General features: G+C 36.6%; 1 protein-coding gene across 3 annotated transcripts in view; it reads right to left on the bottom strand.

Annotated features, from left to right (window-relative positions):
- Positions 1-16,872, bottom strand: part of DMXL2 (Dmx like 2) — a 55,307-nt gene that overhangs the window by 19,694 nt on the left and 18,741 nt on the right. For all 3 annotated transcript variants that reach the window (XM_054214261.1, XM_054214260.1, XM_054214262.1), the window contains 14 exons: positions 16,548-16,825; positions 15,663-16,359; positions 13,739-13,860; positions 12,606-12,695; positions 11,131-11,248; positions 10,267-10,386; positions 9,579-9,806; positions 7,175-8,854; positions 6,762-6,872; positions 5,722-5,891; positions 4,298-4,395; positions 3,973-4,138; positions 2,717-2,981; positions 942-2,041 (listed from right to left, as the gene is read on the bottom strand). In XM_054214261.1, coding sequence (XP_054070236.1) covers positions 942-2,041; positions 2,717-2,981; positions 3,973-4,138; positions 4,298-4,395; positions 5,722-5,891; positions 6,762-6,872; positions 7,175-8,854; positions 9,579-9,806; positions 10,267-10,386; positions 11,131-11,248; positions 12,606-12,695; positions 13,739-13,860; positions 15,663-16,359; positions 16,548-16,825 — 5,243 coding nt within the window. The remainder of the gene's footprint in view (positions 1-941; positions 2,042-2,716; positions 2,982-3,972; positions 4,139-4,297; positions 4,396-5,721; positions 5,892-6,761; positions 6,873-7,174; positions 8,855-9,578; positions 9,807-10,266; positions 10,387-11,130; positions 11,249-12,605; positions 12,696-13,738; positions 13,861-15,662; positions 16,360-16,547; positions 16,826-16,872) is intronic.

Here is a 16,872-nt window from a genome sequence, read left to right as displayed (position 1 = left end):
ATAACATGGATCAGACCTGATAGCCAAGGTTGCTGGAACACTTTTTGAATTAGTGCAGAAAGAGTATTTTTATGTAGTTCATTAGGAAGTGTTGGGATTGTTTACTAAGAAACACTAACTAAAAATGTACTTGCAGTAGCATAAGTTGACATAATACTCATTGTTCTAAGTTTAGTGCAAATTTGACTTTTGTTGTTAATCTGAGTTTCTCAAGTGGAAACAAACAGAGGGTTTTTTTTATTCTTTTCTTTTATTCTTGAAAGTATGCGCTAAGCCTAGTACCACCAAAACAGCTGTCTACTGCTCCTATTTGAAATGTGAGAAATCTAGGACTAGAGCAAGTTAAATGACTTGCCCAGTATCAGATTATCTGCTGCAGCTCAGGTTAGTCTTAACATTTGCTGGAAAATATCTCTTTCTGTATGAAATGAATGTAGAAAATGCCATAATATAGTAAAAGGGAGCACTACCCTGTCTGACTTGGTATTATTTGTTGAGCCTTGCAGCTAAGATCCTATTCCTTGTAGCTCCCTTGCATGACCTGCAGAGGTGTAATGAATGATATTTTGTCGTATTTCTGCAACTGTGAATTCAATTTAATATATACATACCCAGAATGTTGTGATCAAAATTACCATTTCATTGGAACACTCATATAATGCTACAGCTATAATAGAAACAGCAACATTTATATTCCATAGTTATTGGTAGCCTAATTCTCAATGTCATATAACAAATTCTTAAGAACCAAGTAATCGGGATGTGGAAATGCAGCACACCTAAATACCAGGTTCCTTCTCTAAGAGCATTAAAATGATCTTGACCATTAGACTTGCAGAACATAAGAAGCATCTATCTAGACACAAACTTAAGTATTTGACAAAACTGACGGTCCAGAACTGTTCACACTTGTAAATAGAAGTTAGTTGAATTTGCTTTACCTGCTGTGACTCTTGCAGCAAGAACTTGAGCTCCATTCTTACAGATGCTAAACCACCACCTTGGGCCCCATGAAGACTACAATAACTTAGAAAAACTCTTAGAAGAGCTTGATTCTTCTGCAGCCACCACTTCCGTCTTTCAGCATGTTCTCGTTTTGCTTGTAACCTACGTCTTTCTATCTGGTGCCGTTCATACGAACCAATGTCTGGCTTATCCATAATATCATCGTGATCAAGTAGATCCCCATTTACTTTGGTATAAGTTTTACAATAATCTTTGCCCCCTGCGTCATGGTTGCATATTTCATGCATGGCAGCAATCTCTTTTTCAAGCCAGTTGTACAGCTGAAATCTGAGCTTTCCTCCATCTACTTCATAACCTGTAGCCAAAGTCCTCAGTTCAGTCATAAGGATCTTCAAACAGGCTCTGAACTTCAGTTGTTCAGCAATAACATCAACTTCAGTGTCTCCTGCATCAGAAATGTCCCCAAGTGGTGTTTGTGGGATGTTGGTGTCTGAGGTTCTCTCATCATCTTCTCCATTCTTAAAATCAGATTTCGAGGTTTTCATCGTTATACCAACATCCTTGTCCTCTTCATCTGACCCGTTTTTGTCTTCACCCCAGTCAAGAGTAAGGGGCTCATCATCAAATTTTACTGCTGGTTGACTCCAGTCAAATTGTGCTGAAGACTCAACAGTATTCTCCAAAGCAAAGGAAGTTGAAACTGGCTTTGACCAGTCTATGTCACCACTTCCAGGACCATCCCTTAAAGCTTTGGAATCTGAAACACCAGCCTGTACTGGGGGACTAGATGAATCTTTCTCTGCAGCTACAGTACTCTTTTTTCTTACTTTTGGAATTTTGGAAAGGACTTCAAGAGCTAGTACAGGGCAGCCCACTTTAAAATGTGCATTTGCAGTAGTGAAGAATAACTTTCTTTCTATAAGATTAATTTTATCAACAAAGCTTTTCTCCGTTTTTAGACCTAAGGTGGCCAAAGTCCCTTCTGGTGAACTGAAGTATCTTCGGATGAGCAAAGGGTGGGTCCGAAGATAATTGTAGAAACTGAATACCACAGGATTGCATGACTTGACGATAACTAAGGAATGAAACAGATATGACATCTATTGAAAACGGCTTTAAGATGGTATTATTCTGTTTTGCAGTATTTCCTACGTTACAGAGATTTGTCAAAACACAAAACCAAAGACAGTTTTGGGTCTGGTTGCCAAAACAAAATGAAAGAATTACTTATTCCCCACAAAAAGATTAAAGGTATGAGCTGGATGAGTAGAAAGATACTTTCTCATTTGCCTCACTGTTATATTCCACTCAGCTAAGCCTAAAAAAAAAAAAAAAAAAGCCAAGATGATCAGCCAGATAGAAGTTTCCAAGGGAGGGAATATGCCACAGAAACTTATGTAGCCACAGCGTCACATAACATTAATCTCAAAAGAGACAGCCAGCATTCACTAGTAGAGAGGTATTGTAGGGAAGTACCAAACAAAGAGGCCTTCCTGAGCTTATTTAACAGTAGAACTAAGTCAGGTATTGGGGGTTCGGAGACAAGTCCTTGGAAGAAACTGGAAAAAGATTTTATATTTTCTTTTTTTTAATAAGAAGTAGAAATTGAGCCGGCCAGTACATAAGCCAATTAATGATTTCAGCGTAATGGCATCTCAGAAGAAGGGACTGCATGCATACACAGAAAGTATTCTCTTTCTCTACTTTGTCTTAATAAGTTTGTCCCATCAGACTAATGTTTTTCCCTTACCTGGGTTTTCGTCATCATCTTTCGGTGTTTGTTCCAATAACGTGTCCAGTGCTCTTGTGTAATCTTTCATTATCCAGTACGCAATGCTTCTCAGAAATGGATCAGGATGCAATTTAGTACAGCTGAACCCACTCCCATCCTTACAGCAACCCAGAATCTTTTCATAAAGAATGGAGGTGTATGTGACAGAGGTTTCAAACTCTGATTCATATAAACGAGCAATAACCATAGCCAACTGGATGTCTTCCATTTTCTCAAGGCACACCTATGATAAGAAGTGGGGAAAAGGTTGTTTTATGAGGGAAAGGTAGTTCTTTAAAATAACAAAGTGAATAGCAATATATGTTTACAGAACAGATAATTTTTTTCTCATCATATCTGTTCTTTAAAGTATACATTCATCTGTGGGTCAAAAATGTGGTGATATATACCTAATTAACATATTTTCTTCTGAGGTAAGAGGTATACTTTCTTCTATTTCAGGAATTATGCATAGAAGTACATCAGCATGTCAAAAATTATTACGGCAGAAGAAAAGATAAAGATGCTTATTCTACCTAGTAGAATAAACAAAACTTCCAACTTTAATGTTAATACATCACTGGTAAGATATTGTTCACACTGTCTCATCTGCAGAATTACATCTCTCATGAAAATTCTTTACATTCATACATTTCTTTTACATTCTCAGGTAAAGACAAATGTACTGCATATAAATAGGCAGGATAACTAAATGTTCTCTCATTCCCGTTCTCTCCTGAGAGGTAGTGTTTAGGTTATGATCCTGCTTACAGCTCTCACTTCCCTTGTTGCAGGCAACATCACAGCTCCACTAAAGAGGGATTCTAGGGCTGCTTTAGAAGAGAACTCTGACTTCTTTTTTAAACTAGTGTTGTAACAATAGGTCATGCAGAATAGCTGGAGGTTGAACAGCATGCTACAACTTGACTGTGCTGATCAAACAGAAAGTTTTGACAGAAGGATCATGACTGGTATTCCCAAGAGTGCTTTCACTCAGGACTGATGTATCTGAACAATTATTCTGGCCTTCTTCCAGGCTGGCAGCTTCCAAGCTGCTTTTCGCAGTAGTGTGGAGGTAAATGGTATGTCTGCAGGGCACAAGGGGGTCATGTGTGGGCATACCATACCATTTGTGCTGCCACAATTTGTGAGAACATGAGCAGTGAACAGCTTGTAAGGATGCAGTTACACAGGTCAAATAAGAAACTGAAATTTAATTTCTCAAAAGTGGATACCTCTATAGCATCTTTCAGTGAACCTGCCAGCAAGAAAAATGCAGCTGATTGTTCAAAGCGTTGTTTTCCCAACAAAGCAAAAGCATTTTTTAAAGCAGCTTTGCGCCATCTATCTTCACTGAAGTTGTGGCTGAAAAAGGCGGTCATTTTTTCGTCATGCTGGGACCTGCATAAAGAAATGCAATGTACACAACTGCTTATATAACCTTAGCACGCAGTCACTTGAACAACATCACTTTAAATTCAACTCTAATCTTGAATGAGTTCTGCTTTGCATTCCTGGTTCAATTAAGATTTAAACAAACTTACAGTTAGCAGAACTCACCTAAACAGACCCCACACCACTGCCTTTTTCTTCATAGCAAGGTAAAAAAGTGCAGCATCTAAGGCATCATTGTTCCTCTGGAATGAAGCTTTTGCAACCTGTAGTATACAAAGCCTACTATTATTACTGAGAATATAAAGGCTGCTTTTAGCTAAATAACATATGTTCTCTGTCAGGGAGGATGGTCTAGGTGACTGTATTATTACTACAAAGCAACAGTAATTTCTGTCAGAATATTTTATTCATATGTGACAGCTCTCATTACGCTGTAAATGTTCTTAAGAGTCAGAAAAGCAGCACTATTGCAGACGTTAATCCTTCTCAACCAGTGGGACATTACAAAGGTGGAAATAAAAATCTTTTCTTTAAAACTGTTACAGTAACTCATACTATTAGGTGAAATTCCTCTTGCAACCCCTTATTTACATATACTTAAGCTAATTTAAGTATTTCTTTAGTGAATACTGTTTAGTTTTCATATAGGACTCAAAGATGTAATTGCATTTGATTTGGAGTATTAGGATAATAAGTTTTGCTCCTGGATTCTTTGAGTATCCTATAACTTTTTAAAATGTGTTTTTACAGCAGGTGACTTGGAAGTTTAGTAAACTAGTAAGTACTTCTGTTCCACAGACATTTCAGAGATTGCATTATTTGTTGTAATTCAAAGCAAAAGCTAGTAATTATTCAAATCCATTAAACTTCAAGTTATAAGAAAGCTGAAATTCTTATTAAAGCAAGAATTTAAATCTCCTTTGTAGCTACAGGAAAGTTTTAGATATTATCTCAAAAATATACTGCATTTTATCCATTATTAGACCTCCCATAAGAAAACTCTGCATACAAATGAGATTTGGTGTTATTTTGGTTTTACATAATATAGGTGCATATTTCTATAAAACAGTAATTTTGTGATTCTTCAGAAGAGTAAAACCTGTATTTATTTGCAGTTCAGACCTTTTATGTTCTATAGTACTCCATTATAAAAAATACAAAATTTGAAAAAACACCATTTATATAGTTTTTATTGACTAATATTTTTAGATGTATTGATTTCTTAAATAAAACCCACTGCTGAACTCAAAGCACTTGTGTTTAATCTGCAGATGTCTCATATCTGAAAACAAGATTCTTCTTAAAATAGAGTACTTAATACGATCTTTAACATACTGTAAAATATGAGAGGGGGAGGAATTACATGCTTCAGAAATAGCTCTTCCCTACATCAACTGTATTATATTTTACTATTGAATAACAACATATATAAGCCAGGACACCAACATCAGTTGGCATAGAAAAAACTAGTTACGCATCTCTTGGCTGGGCTGAAGTACAAAGGAATCTGCTACATACAAGTCACTGAGCGCATCTGTTAAGGCACACCTAAGAGCATTTAAGTATAATTTGTAAGCAACAGAAAGTACCTTCTCAATGCACCTTCGGAGTGTGTTGATATTCCTGACCCACCAACCAATACCCATAGCTCTTAATTCAGACCACTGTGGGTCTCCCTTCTGGATAGCAGGAATCATATTGATCAACTCCTCCTCAGCCTCAGAGTGAAAAGCCCATGCAAAATGGCAAGTTGATAGGCCTAAACAACAACATAATAAAATTCAGAAGATAAAGGCTTGCTAATAAGCAAATGGAATATGGTAGAGATGCAAAGTGGAATCTCCAGGTAGATCTGAGAGAGACCGTTTCCCTCTACAGGAAGTAGATCTGCTAAAGGAACAGCTGAGATATCTTTTTCTCACTAGGGATACCCACTCCTCTGTGCTGCTTCTATCATTTTCTAGTACCCGTTTCATACATGTACTAGAATTATATAGTGAAAGACTGAAGGAAAAGTATTCCGATAGTGCAGAGGCAGACCCATTCTGGGCCAGAAACCTTTCTGTCTGCTGTTTAGGTGGTTAAGTGCTTTTCTTTCCTGTATTTCACAACAGAACTTACTGGGATTCAGCAAGGGGAAAAAAAAACTCTTGTGATGAAAATAACAAAATAATCTTTAAGGTAAGATAACATGCTAATGTAAAGCAATATCTTCATTCCTCCAGCAAAAACAACGAAATAAACACACACTCAGACATCTGCAGACAGAATAGCTGGAGGTTGACCTGAAGTTAGAACAAACATATTTACTTTTAGTAATATGAAGTAGAATGCCTATGTGCGTAAGGCAGACGTAACACTGATTGGGGAACTTATTCATGCATGAAACTGAACATTTCTTATTCTTTCTTCTTCCTTTCTTCTGTTTTACAGCTATACTTTTTTTGCTATTCACAATATATGTAGGGAAGCCTATACTAAGCCTTTGCACGATAAAGGCCTTAATGGAATAGATATAATCTAAAATGAATATGCAGATAATAAAAATATCATATTATAAATCAAACATAACCAGATCCTGTCAGCTCAAGTGGATCAAATGAAAGCAGTACTTTGCTCTAAGAATTACCTTGGTGAAGCAGCTGAACTCGATACAGAGGTGGGAGTGATGTCAGAAGGCAGGTGTGCAAGCGCATAGCCAACAAATATCGTAAGCCACATTCATCCAAGGTATCTCTTCCTGTGAAATATAAAATGCTGACTTTTGAACATGCAGGTGCCTACAAGAGGCATATATACAACTTATCACATGCAGTGTGGGAGGAACATACTTTTCTAAACTTGCTGAAAACCTGAACTACGAGTTATTTATTATGTATGAAATATAATTAGAAATTTATATTTAAGTGTTTTTCTTTCTTACTGTATCTAATCCGAGTAACTGATGCTAGCTTTCAGCTTTGTTATCCCAAAATACGCCAGGACTAAGTTTACCTTTGCTGAGAACAAGAATGTTAATTCAATAATATGTGATCTACTAACCTGAGTAATTCTTATCTCTGTTCTCATCTAGTTCAGTGCTTGTTGTGGCCACAGTGTCTGCCAAAGCTACAAGGAACATCTGCTCCAGTCGAGTGAGGCCTGGCAGACTTGAGTGCATCAGGTGGCTTGAAAGGACACTAGCATGTTCTCGGCCAAAGTAAGTCGGACCATACTGTGACAGATTAATAACTTTGGATTTACTCTCCCTCTTTTCAGGCTCAAAATCAATAAAGTCTTCAGTTGTAACAGGCTGAATCTGGAATAGATCTGAGTACTGATCCTCTGCTTTTCTCTTAGCATGATCTTCAGAGCCCTGAGGTATTTTAGAAGTTTCTTCAGAAACATAAGTGGCATCTTGATCTGCAGCAAGCAGCGCATACAGTGGCAGTGGAGGAATTGAGTCTATCTCTGTGTAGTCTCGAGTACCATCTTTTCCAGCTGTGATGGTATCCTTTGCAGTACTACCACTTACACTAATGGTGCGAGAAAGGTGGCGTTTAGGACCGGTTCCTTCTCCAGCTTCTGTGTCTTTAACTATTGCAACTTCTCCTGCAATACATTTAACTAAATGTGATAGAATGGCTTTGGCTCGGCGAACTTTACCCAGATCCATAAGTTCCAATAACTGGGTTGGATGATACTGGGGTAGAGTAGGTGAAAGAACATGAGCAGCTTCAAAAAGGCCACCATCCTGAATTACAGTTGGAGTGCCAAAAACATCATCCACAATACCCGCCCCATCAATTACACTGGTCTTCTTTGCTATCAAGCTTGTTTTGAGTGGATCTTGTGTTGTTGAGTCTTCAGTAGTAAAAACATCACTTTCTCCATCACCAAACTTGACAGCATGTTTCCACTGGGCATAAACATGCATTTCACAGTCCATTCCAACTACCAGTATACCATCTCTCACCCAGGACAGAGAAACAGGCAGTGAAGGAGTGCCATCCACAGATGATACCAAATCAATTGATCTAAGCAGCACCCACTTTGACTTTATACCTTGTTTTATGCTACCACCTAGTGGTAAAGTAATGACAGCTACTCCCTCTTTGCTGCTAGTTTGATCCGTTACAATTCCCGAAAGTCTTCCGTACATGAAGATGTTGGCACCAACTCCAACTGTTAATATATGTGAGCCATCTTCTTTTGATACCCAGTCCAAATGCACCAAATGCTTGATACTGGGCACCAGGTATTTGTCTTTATTCAAGCAAGCATCTGATTTACTGTAAACAAATAAATTACTATCTACACTGACCCTTGAATCAAGTACACTTCCAACCTTAACTAAATCATCCAGATGAATTGTCTGTTCCAAAACCCATTCTGATCCTCCTGTAGACTCACATTCAAGTATACAAACATGCATGGAAAATTCTTTGGAAACAAAACCATTATGCTGTATGGGTTGTTTATATGCTACTGCAAGGCGCCCTGTGTAAGAACAGCTAACGGCAACTGGCCTTCCTACTATGCTCACTGTACTGCTGTTGTCTTCTCCTTCATCGTTCATTAGAGGCCATTTTCTCCAATGATATGTTTCCCTTTCTTCATTTTTGCTGTTTAGTTCTGTCTCGACAGTACATCTCCAGAACCGCACTTTGTTGTCTGAACATGATGTCACTATCAAATAAGGTGCAAGGCAGACTGGGTATATTGATGAAGAACTCAGGTGACCTGAAGTTAGAAGAAACATATTTACTTTTAGTAATACGAAGTAGAATGCCTATGTGCATAAAGCAGACGTAACACTGTCTAACTACTGACAGAGAACTTTACAGCCTGGTATTATTTTTCTAATCTGGAGTTGGGTAAGGGCAAGTGTACTAAGACTGATAACAGTCTTGCAACTTGAACATTACTAATCATCTGCATTTCTGGTTACTTTTCAAAGGTGATAAACTGGAACTGAAATAATTCAAAGAAGGGTTGTTGGAATAATGAGAGGAATATAAAGCCTTAATCAGATGAGATTAAAGAAGTTAAGAGATTAGATTCATATAGCCTACCAAAATGAAACCTAAGAGGGAAGGGAAACGAAACAAAAAAAACCAAAAACAAACAGAAGGCGGCGTAAATGCATCAGGTAAAAAAAGCACCCAACGCATTAATGCTGGCAGATGAACAAGCAGGTGTAAATTGTTCATTAACAGATTAAGACTAGAAATTAGGTTTCCAACTATTAGAGCAGTAAGTTTCAAGAACAGTTTTCCTGTGGGGACTTGACACGTTTATGAAAGGGCAACATGACATGGACACTATGATTTGAGAGAGCCTTTCTAGTCCTGTGTTCCCTGTATCAGTAAATCAGAATACGATAGGCTGAGGAGATACAATCCTAGAAACTAGGAGGTAAATTAGTGGACCAACTGGATAGAAAAAAAAATTGTGTTAAATTTACCTGCTGAAGGAGTTGCTCGTACTACTTCTACACCAACAGGAAGATCCAGAGGTTGGCTATACACAAGTCTGGAGCTCAGAATGAGTTTACTAGCAGTCTGAAGATTAGCAATTGATGAAGATCGTGGAATGGGACTTATGCCAGGTGATATATCTGGAGAAGAATCCACAGTCTTTTGCTCAGGTACACTAAGCTTATTCTCTGATGAAGCAGCCTCAGTTGTTTTTGCTATATACAATGAAATTGCAAATAGTGTTAAAACAATTGTTTATAAGTAAAGACAAGGTACGAATATCCTATAATCAGATTTATTTTTCTTAGCAGTGCTTAAGTTACACAGAAAATAATTATATAACGTGCAGGCTGCGTTAGTTTTATCATATGCTTTGACTATTCATTTTAAGATACCCATAACATTATGAAATACTGATAGTTTAAAATAAAGAATCCAGTGCTTAAGTAAATTACTCACCCTATCAACAAATTTTTATATTACTATTGGTATAGAATGCAACCAATGTTTGTAAGGAATCTTACTGCTTGTATTGCACTGATAAATTATCCCGAAGATTCCTGACTTTGAGGCTTCTGCTTGACAAACGTGACACAATTTATTTTAAAATAAACCACAAAGCTTCAAGTTGTATTTTAAATAAAAGAAATGTCACAGTTACAGTCCCTCACTCACCTAAACAAGCTTGCACAGATTTGAGATGAAGATGCCACATCTGAAGAACAGAGCAGCCATTACTACCTTTTTCAATTACTACTAGGTAGAACTTTTCTGAGAAAGGTGGTGGACGATACCCTGCAATTTAAACGTATTATCACTATCATGAAGGTTATGTTCAACATAAATAGTTTTCAGTAACAGAATAATCTCTAAAAATTATTGATATTAAAAAAACTGTTTTCCTCTTTCAAAGAAATTGCTTGTTTGTAAAACAATATAGTCAAACAGTACCATTAATATAATTTTTAATGGACATTTTGTTTGCTCATGGCTACAGAAGAATTATGAAAATAAAGAGACAGACTGACTTACAGACAACCTGAGTATTAGTGGCCAATCTAATTTATTAGATATATTTCTCTTCACAGTCAGTTTGAACTCTTCTGCTAGATCGTAAAGACTCTTTTCCACCTGCCTGCTTTCTTCCTTTTTCTTTTAAAGTTAAGTCTACTACAGAATTCCAGTTACATTCTATTGTATTAACTTGTGAGATATAGTCACCTTATCACCTAGAACTACATGTTGACACAGAAAATACACCTCGTTTCTATTTTGTACACATTTTTATATATAACATACAGCGTTTTGAAAAATTGGCTTTGTCATATAAGTTGAAATGTTTCACTAAGCAAATTAGAATGCCTTTGTTTAATACTGTTACCATGTAAATAATTCATATGAGCAACAGGAAAGAGACATTTTACTGGATTCTATAGATTCCCATTAAAAAGGAAACTAGCATATGCGGCTAGATTTCAGTATTCTTTAAGAACGCTTTTGGTACCTACTTCATTCATATTAGTTATCTTTATGCTATACCTTGTGATGGCTGGAAAAATATCTCAGTTTCCTTCCCTTCCACATCTTCCTTATGTGGTTTGTATCCCAAAATAAAGTCTTCTTGAAAGACATGAAGCAATTGTGTGTTTGAGCCACACTGAAACATTAAGCAACAGTTACGCTTCAAGAACAGTAGAGCAACATTTTGTACTGATGCAAATTAGTTCTTCTGTGCGATCTAGCTACAGATGAGGATCGCTTTCTTTTATAATGTTGAAAATTATTTTAATGCATCAGAAAAACTAAACCCTTCCCTCTTATATTAAGAGCAGCATATTCTAGAACCAATGTTTGTATGTTCAAATAATTTCACTGAGATCTACCATGCTAGATCTATTCTGTAATTACATTTTTGCTGCAGTTATTGACAGATGAATTAGAACCTGATTGGGTTTTATTTCTTTAGGTGTCGAATAAATGACAGCGGCAAAAACTCTTAGACTTCTATCCCTCCTCAGTAGGAAGACACGTCTGCAGTGAATTGCTTGGGAAATCTAAGGGAATAAATTGCAGATTTTCCTGCTCTCTGATATCTCAGCAGCTGTCCTTCCTGACAGCAACAAATCTCTTTGCAGTACTTCTACCTGTCCACAAAGGAAGCTACTGGCAGTGAGATCCTTTCCTGCAGGCAAGGGAAAAATACGTCCCCCAAAGACAGTGATGGCAAAGTTTTCATGTTGCAAAACACCCTCTTTTTCCAGAGAAACATGGAAAGAGAGTATTCCCTGTAATCGTCTATAAAAATTATAGAAAAATATTTTGTAAATTTGAACTTAAGTTGAAGATCCTATGTGATTAATACTTAAAAGACATGGAAATGTATTGACAAATAGATAAATACTTCCTTATATATGTCAAAACCATCCAGATGTCTAATTAAGAAAGGGTAAAACACACTGTTTTCACAGGCTGCTTCCTAACAGAAAACAGCACTGGAACATGTATGATCAAAATAACTGTGAGTAAGAACAAGGTGTAATAATACCTACCTTATAGTTATTTGAAATGTATAGCTGTTTTGGTTAACAGATAAAAAAAACCCCAGAAGTCATACATGGCTATGATTCCTACATTTTGGAATAGTTAGGTCTATTTTTTAGGTTTGGGTTTTGTTTACATGTTGTTCATCTTTTTGTTTGTTTGGGTTTGAGGGGGAATTTTTTGGTTTTTTTCCTTTAAATTATGATGGTTTGTAAACTAGACTTTTAGTTAAATTTTGTTTTCATCAAGATTTATGCTCAGAAAATATTTACACTCTAACAACATGCTTTGAGCTCCCAGCAGCTAAAAGAAACGTTTAAGGTATCTCAACATTCACAAAAATTCAAGTCAGTCATTATTACCATAAGGAAATGTCATCTCTTTTACCTCTTTTCAACAGATTACGTTAATTAACAAACAAAGCAATTAAACACCCTTATGTGATACCCTTAAAGAGTTAACCGTTAACTTACTTTGTTGGTTATTACATCAAGTTCAATAATGCATCCTGGTCGAGCAGTAGATTGTTGGCTCACAATGTTAAACACTTCCCCAATAAGTTTCTGAAACAGAGCAAAATGAGAAGAGTTAGTGTATTTTTCCTTCAGACAGAAGGAAATTGCAGTCATTTACAACAAACTAATGCTTTAATTTTCCTTGCTGGCATAAACTGTAACAGATTCCCTTCCTGTTGTCATTTTGGCACTTACGAATAATGCATTTATCAAGACATTTGTACTGTTGTGAGCCTGCAGCTATTCATGGGGATAGCACACCAGCTTTTATGAAAACTAAAGGTTTTTCATTTAAAGGTTTATCTTTTCATAACATAACTTAGCATCTGTGCTATGAGAAACTCAAGTATAGTGTTTCACTTTTGTTTAAAGCCCCAGGTTTTGTCACAACATGTAAAAAAAAAAAAAATCACTACAGCTTTTATATAAATGGAAGGCTCTGTTGATTTTTGCTGGAACGTTCACAATCATTGCTCCTGGAACAGATTCCTCAGACTGATCTGAATAATGACAGGCTCTATCTTGCAGGATAGCTTATAAAATAACAGAAGAATGGGAAAAAAGGAAAGATGTGCTTCTTTATACAGTAGCAGCGGAAGTTCAGGCTTTACTGTCCTTAGTCACACAAACGAAAGATTAAAAGGATGAAAAAATTGTTTATTACAGAAAAAATAAGATCTAACATTACTCTTAGCAATAACCCACCGATTCCCTCCTATCCCAGCATCTCTGCCCTTCCTCATACATCAATGTAACTTAGGTAGATACACCCAAGTCTTCCTCTTGTGTCTTCACCTTCCAACTTGCTCTTGACTCCCCTCTTTTGAGACTATTTTTCCTAGACAGACTTTTTTTCCCCACCTGCTACAAGTCAGGGAAATTTTGTTTCCGTCCAGCCACTTTTAGTAGTAATAGCTGCATTTCTGTCTGCTAATGTTTACAGACAGCTGCAAAACATTAATTATGCAAGGTATAATGCATAAGATCCTATACATGGACCGGCACAAAAATTATACAGAACTAAGCGAAGACGAAGCACTGGAGGGAGGGGAAAAAAAGTTACTTTCAAACCATTGCTGCATAAAACTTACAGATGATTCAGGGTCAGATAATTCATCTAGAAGTTTTCGTGCATCTACAACAGCTTGATAAAGTCTCAGGTTTTTGCCATCAGATGCAACAAAGCAAGCGCTAGCAGAGTTGCAGTATGTACCTAATAGAAAACACAAAATTTTCATAGTTAAAGAAAAAAATGGCAGTCAAATGGCATCAGGTAGTCTATTACAATCCAATTCACAATATCTGAGTGTTCCTAACATAATTTTCATACAGTACTGAGGAAAAAAACTAAGCAAATGTGTGCATTAAAACACTATTTGAAATAACTCCCTTTCTCCTCATTTATGTAACTGAAATTCCTCATAGAAGTTGAATAATCTAAGCAGAATTCATTTATCTTCACAAATGTCGTTCATGTATGCAAAAACCGAAACCCCAGTATGTAGTCCACCTAATGGAATGCTGCCATTCCTTAAAATGGTTAGGTTTTCTTCACTGTCACCTCTAAGGAGGTGCTCGGAAGGGCTCATTCTAGCTTCCCTAGGTTGTCAGAGATGATTTAGAGTAGGAGTCTAAGGTAACCAGTTCAGAAAAGCTGTACTAGCTATGGCTTTTTTCCTTGTTTACTGTCTCTAGGCTCGTTGGATAATATTAACCTCTATGAATATTCCCTTCTATCCTCCAGTTAAAAGTGCAGATATAAAAGTGAGAGAAAGGAGAAATATCTTTAGTAGCGAATAATACATGAAAAACTGTAACAGTGTCTTTTTTGCTTCTCTACCGTATAAAGAACAGGCTTGACCCAAGGTTTTGTATTCTGCTATACATTTTCCTCTTATTTTATAAGAGGGAAACAGATAGTTATTTGTGTTTAGAAGATATTGTGGGATTCGGACAGCACAGAATGTTACTATATGAGCACAGAAAATGGATTTATCTTAAATCAAATATATGTTATGCATTTATTAAGCATATTTAAGATTTTTGAGATTGTACAACATCTTTGACACCCATTTAATAATTGCAAAGGTCAGACTGGCCTTAGCATAATAAAATAACGTAGCATTATTAGTATAAAATTAAATGTTACATCCATGGCACAAATTACATTTGTAGTACTGTATACAAAGATGACAACTACTACAACAGCATAATCCAGAAGTAAGTATCTGAGTGGCTGAACAGAGTAACATTTGTAGAGAAAATTTTCCTAACTGCAATAGAAAGCCCTAAAATTAAATACAAAAACTGAAGAATTGTCCTAGGGCATTACACGTGAGATGTTGTACTGCCTGACCTCTGAAAAAGTATTGTTTGCAGTTCTGTAAAGTTAATGTACTCTCTTTCTTTAAAAATATTCCGTGTCTAACTGGGCTTTTGTAAACCACTGATGGCCTGAAGAATTTGGTATTGTTTCAGGATCTTCTAAGCAGAGTTCTTAGCCAGCATATTAAAAGATTTTGATACTGTAAATTTTGGCTGAAAGTCTTTCCCAATAATTCAGATGTTCAAGTGGTCCAAATACTAGTTCTCGCTAGTTCTGTTCAACCCACTGCCTCCCTGCAATTTTATGTGGCCAACAACCCAGATACTCAAGTCATCAGAACACCTGCATTATTAATACCACGTCAATGCAGGGAACGCTCAGTGAAGCTGCCTAAAACATTGAGGAAAGGGATAATCTTGTTCTTTGTGATAGTAATGATTGCTTACTCATGCAGAGAAGTTGCTGAATGTCCGCTGAGCCACAGTAACTACAGACACATTCAGACCAGCTGAAATGTTTTGAAGTAGCTTAGCCTCAAATGAAATAAAAATGCTTAATTTGTGTAATACAAAGAAATTGCTGAAAAGTTAATATAAATATCCTCCAAATACACTAGTAACTTATTTAAAAAAATTAATTCTATGACTCACGGCGTTAACTCTAGATAGAAACATAATAAGTATACTCACCAAGGCAATAACTGGGAATAAGTGTTGGAAGCCAGGCTACGTTAGAGAAAGCGGAGGTATGAAGAGAGTTAATTCGAGCCAATTCAGATACTCCTCCAGTGTACGATAAAGGTCCTATAGGGTCTACGCGCCACAGAATCAGCTCACTATAGATTGCATTTGGGTCATGGAATGTACGGGTTGCTGCATTTTTAAGTTGCTGCCTAGAAGAACCTTTCACATGTTTAATAGGATCCATTATTCTGTTTATCCTCTCAGAGTCCCGGGAACTGTCTGATTCAGGAGTTAATAGAGCATTATGATGAGAAGATGTTAGCAGTAATGGTAAAACAGAATGACAAGCTAGATCATTGAGATGAAAACGGTGACCACAGTACCTAAATTTATGTGATACTGTTAGGACAGTAGTGAAAGCTGATTTATCAGCAAAAGTAACTGCCCACTGATTTAGAGAGCCATCTATATGTTTGGAAATCATCATTACGATGGGAGAAATTATATTCACATTTGCACTGTCCTGGGCACAGCTTGGTCCTTTATTTCCTAGGGTCTTATCTGGAAAGTCCATTGTATTCTGATGTACAGCATTACTGTTATCTTTTAAAAAGACCGGGCAAGCATACATCATAATATTTTTGCTAAGGGAACTAGCATCTCCTGATGGAAATGCAACAGGAATCCTAGAAGAAAATGAAACCTAAAAAAAAACACACAAAAAAGAAAAGAATTAGAATATAACAACTCATCTTAAGTCTGAATAAATGTTAGCTGTTGCACAGGAAGTACTTAAAATTAAATTCATACTGATGTTCAGGTATTAAAGAAACGACACAATGATTGTTGATTAAGATCATAAATAATAAAACAATTTCAAATATATGATACCTGAACTTGTCGAAAGATGCCTGGAGTGTATTCATCTAAGTATTTCACATGCCACACCAAAAAGGTACCATCAATAGGATGGATAGTAAAAAGCATATCTGGATTTCTGTTCCATTCAGTTAGGAGCAACTCAATTTTCCGATCTAACAAAACCGTTGGAAGAGGCATGCACGGGCCTGCTAGTAGAGATGTTTTGGGGCTTCCCTCTCTTTCTCCGTCTTCATGTTCTGAAGAGCCTGTACCAGTCCCTGTCTCCGATTCTCTGTCTATAGACAAGTCTGCAACAGAAATGTGCCATTTTATCCATTGCAAAGACTTCCCTGTA

This window comes from Rissa tridactyla, chromosome 9 (genome assembly GCF_028500815.1).
Source record: "Rissa tridactyla isolate bRisTri1 chromosome 9, bRisTri1.patW.cur.20221130, whole genome shotgun sequence".
In the NCBI taxonomy this organism is placed as follows: Eukaryota; Metazoa; Chordata; class Aves; order Charadriiformes; family Laridae; genus Rissa; species Rissa tridactyla.
The sequence above is the reverse complement of the archived record's forward strand: the minus strand, read 5'-3'. Positions and strand labels throughout refer to the sequence as shown.